This window comes from Limulus polyphemus, unplaced genomic scaffold, assembly GCF_000517525.1.
Source record: "Limulus polyphemus unplaced genomic scaffold, Limulus_polyphemus-2.1.2 Scaffold35, whole genome shotgun sequence".
Lineage (NCBI taxonomy): Eukaryota > Metazoa > Arthropoda > Merostomata > Xiphosura > Limulidae > Limulus > Limulus polyphemus.
Window position 1 is genome coordinate 751,119 of NW_013665645.1, and position 3,728 is coordinate 754,846.

The window sequence follows — 3,728 nt, forward strand, 5'->3', positions numbered from 1 at the left end:
ATTGTTAACTTATCTCCCTTACCCTACAAATGTGTTATTTTGTGGTACAGTGGGACGCTAAAATCCTGTGCTTGATTCTTCACGGTGGACACAGCGCAGCTAGTCCAATGTGTAGCTTTGCGTTTAATAACAAAACAAACAATTAAATCGATTATTGTATGGAGAAAGTAAACGTAAGTGTTGTATTATCAGCACTTAACTGGAATCCAAACTATCAAAACAACAACATCTTTACTAAAAATATAGCACAGCTTATAAGCAGTTAGGTGCCATTTATCAATAATACGAAAAACCGTGCTAATTTCGCCCTCGGTTTTAAAAAAAATACTCAAAACTTTGTTTCTTGAAAACCTGAATAATTTACTTAATTTACAAAAAAAATCCTATTATTCTTACGAATTTCTAAACATATATGTGAATATGAGCGTTATTTAACCATTTTTTATTAGTTTCATAAAATTCAAACAAACATTACTTACTAATTTGTTTACCAACTTGTACATAAATATAAGCGATTTCCTTCTAGCGAAGGATTGACTTCTGGAACATGGGAAAAGGCCGTGCATGCAAATATATAGTGGTTTCCTCTAGGGAAGGATTGACTTCTGGAACATGGGAAAAGGCCGTGCATGCAAATATATAGTGGTTTCCTCTAGGGAAGGATTGACTTCTGAACATGGGAAAAGGCCGTGCATGCAAATATATAGTGGTTTCCTCTAGGGAAGGATTGACTTCTGAAACATGGGAAAAGGCCGTGCATGCAAATATATAATGGTTTCCTCTAGGGAAGGATTGACTTCTGAAACATGGGAAAAGGCCGTGCATGCAAATATATAATGGTTTCCTCTAGGGAGGGATTGACTTCTGGAACATGGGAAAAGGCCGTGCATGCAAATATATAGTGGTTTCCTCTAGGGAAGGATTGACTTCTTGAACATAGGGAAAAGGCCGTGCATGCAAATATATAGTGGTTTCCTCTAGGGAAGGATTGACTTCTTGAACATGGGAAAAGGCCGTGCATGCAAATATATAGTGGTTTCCTCTCGGGGTCATTGTTATTACTACCAGTGTGTACATTGGTTGATGTAAAACAGCGTACCGGTAACAGTGGTCTATGTATTCTATTGTATTGTATTTTTATTTATCGTTAAGATATACATGATTATAACCTAAAGTATGAAACCTGTGTCACTGCATAGCCTAAGGATTATTTCGACAGAACATATGCATTCTATATACAAACAAGCTTCCATGTGCCGAACACAATGTAACATTGTATTTTGTTACACTGTAAAGTAAGTTCGTGTGTACATATAAATAAGAAGTGAGTTGAAACCTATGAACTGACTACGATAACAATACTACCTACTGTAAATAATTCATACGAACTTACAGTTACTATTTAACACGAACAAAATATGAGAAGAACGAGAAGTAAATAACTTGTTTATCATAAAATAGTGTTTGATTGATAAAATTTGATAAAAACAGTGATTTCAGAAAACAAAAAGAAAAGAATGAAACATGTTCCACGAACTTAAAATCTGTGTAGCCGACAAGTTGAAACGATACGAATAGTTTATTTGCTAACACTCTTTTATAATGATGGCAACTCTTCTATAATTTTGTTCTCAGAACTTAAATAAAACAACAAAACTAATGAACAAGACATACCAGTGGACCTAATGTTTAAAAGCAAGACTGTTCTCACCTTTCTAATTTAGGAGGTTCACCTGCTCCGTATAAGACAGTAACAGCAGACGTATCAATCCGAAACTTTTTCAGTAAAGCTGTTAAACTGAAACAAAAATGATGAAACATCCTCCTTTGATTTTTTTAAATATCAAATAAAATTATTACTGTAATTAAAGAATGCATAACTTAATATATTGCCAAAGAATCACTTCTTCAGAATACAAAGAAAACATATAAATAACGATATTAGTATTAAATTCTGGAGAGACATAAGTGCTGATAAGATTATTCTATATCATCTTGTACATGCCATTTGTATGGTAGTTTTATATTGATTCATACTTAAGATTCTACGCTAAGCTGATCCAGCTTCTACAGAAGGTTGAGTATGTTGTATTAAAACGATGTTGAATAAGCAAGTCGGCAAGTCACATGATAGCCACAACCGATATAAAATTAGGGTGGAAAGCCTAGTATCAGCACTACATTTTGACATTGTTTGATATTTCATAAGTAGTCATACCATCAAACATTGATCGCATTTGGGAAAGGTATCCAATAGCCATTTCTAATGGGAAATGTTCATACACTCAGATCATAAATATGTGATCAGATCGAGAATTTGGACTTTCTAAGACTTGTACTTAATGACATTGGAAAACAAAGGAATATGAATCAACTTCTTGCAGTATGATTCCTAAAAATATCTGCAACAAATCGTAACCCAGCCGTGGTAAGCAAGATACGGTGTCTTGGAACAGGTGAAAACCCACAAACACAAAAGGTCAATGTCAAAAGCCGTCCACTTACACAAATCAACAGTAAGCAAAATAATCATGAAGAGACTGTGCTTGAAAACGAACCCAACAGGTTATGGGTTCACCTAAATAGAGATTCCACTCATACCTCCCGTTCAACGTTCGCATACCTCAAGTCGCCAGATGATGTCCCTAAGGATTTCTGACGGTTGGGCGCTGGGAAACAGTCATCCTCGTATACAAATGGAATATGAAATCCATAAGGGAAGAGTAGTGTGCTTTGAATATGACAGCCTTACAACGAAGCTTTTAACATTGGAAATCACGTTGCAGGGCTATTGCCAAGAACACGGGTGTCAGAGAGAGTATGACCGGACGTGTTGACATAGACTGTAACCGCGTGGTGAGGCTAAAAGAAATTTAATATAACGTACTCAAACCTCTCTAGTGACGATCTGCGAAGCAACGGATTCGGCACATTAATACTGATTTTCTAGTTCTCAAGTATTCAACGTAGTTGATAAAAGTTCTGATGACTATTTGTCTGAAATAATAACACAACCAAATATAGGTATGGTAATGACGATTTTGCATTTTTAGACAATTATTAGAACAAAGTAAACACTTTTTTGCGTTTTTTGTTAAATATATCAAATCCATTCTATTGAATACCTTAACTGAGCTCGATCTAGTTCATTCTCCTGGTGGACAACTGAAAACACCCGAAGATCATAAGAACGCCACTGAGATCGTGTTGTTAGCAAGTAGGGTACGAGCATCGTTAAGCCTATAAAGAGAAAAATATGTACATAATGAGAGTAATATTGTATTTCAAAAGAACGTAAGACCAGAGACAATGGAAACAAAGGAAGTAAGGCGTAAGAAACACTGTGTTTGTGTTATAGGTAAATAATACGTCAATATCTTAACGTAATGAGGACATTAATAACACAAATAATATGCTAACAACTAAACATCCTCATAGGTAGAGTTGAGATTAGGTTTATGTAAAGTGAAAGTAAACTTCGAGTGTAGAATCAAAGACAATGGAAACAAAGGAAGTAAGGCGTAAGAAACACTGTGTTTGTGTTATAGGTAAATAATACGTCAATATCTTAACGTAATGAGGACATTAATAACACAAATAATATGCTAACAACTAAACATCCTCATAGGTAGAGTTGAGATTAGGTTTATGTAAAGTGAAAGTAAACTTCGAGTGTAGAATCAAAGACAATGGAAACAAAGGAAGTAAGGCGTAAGAAACACTGTGTT

General features: G+C 35.0%; 1 protein-coding gene across 1 annotated transcript in view; it reads right to left on the reverse strand.

Moving 5' to 3' along the window:
• LOC106460688 (solute carrier family 12 member 2-like) overlaps positions 1 to 3,728 on the reverse strand; it is a 48,046-nt gene that overhangs the window by 2,775 nt on the left and 41,543 nt on the right. The window contains exons 16-17 of the mRNA XM_022387805.1: positions 3,126 to 3,240; positions 1,712 to 1,798 (exon numbers count right to left, since the gene is read on the reverse strand). Of these exons, the coding sequence (XP_022243513.1) occupies positions 1,712 to 1,798; positions 3,126 to 3,240 (202 nt within the window). The remainder of the gene's footprint in view (positions 1 to 1,711; positions 1,799 to 3,125; positions 3,241 to 3,728) is intronic.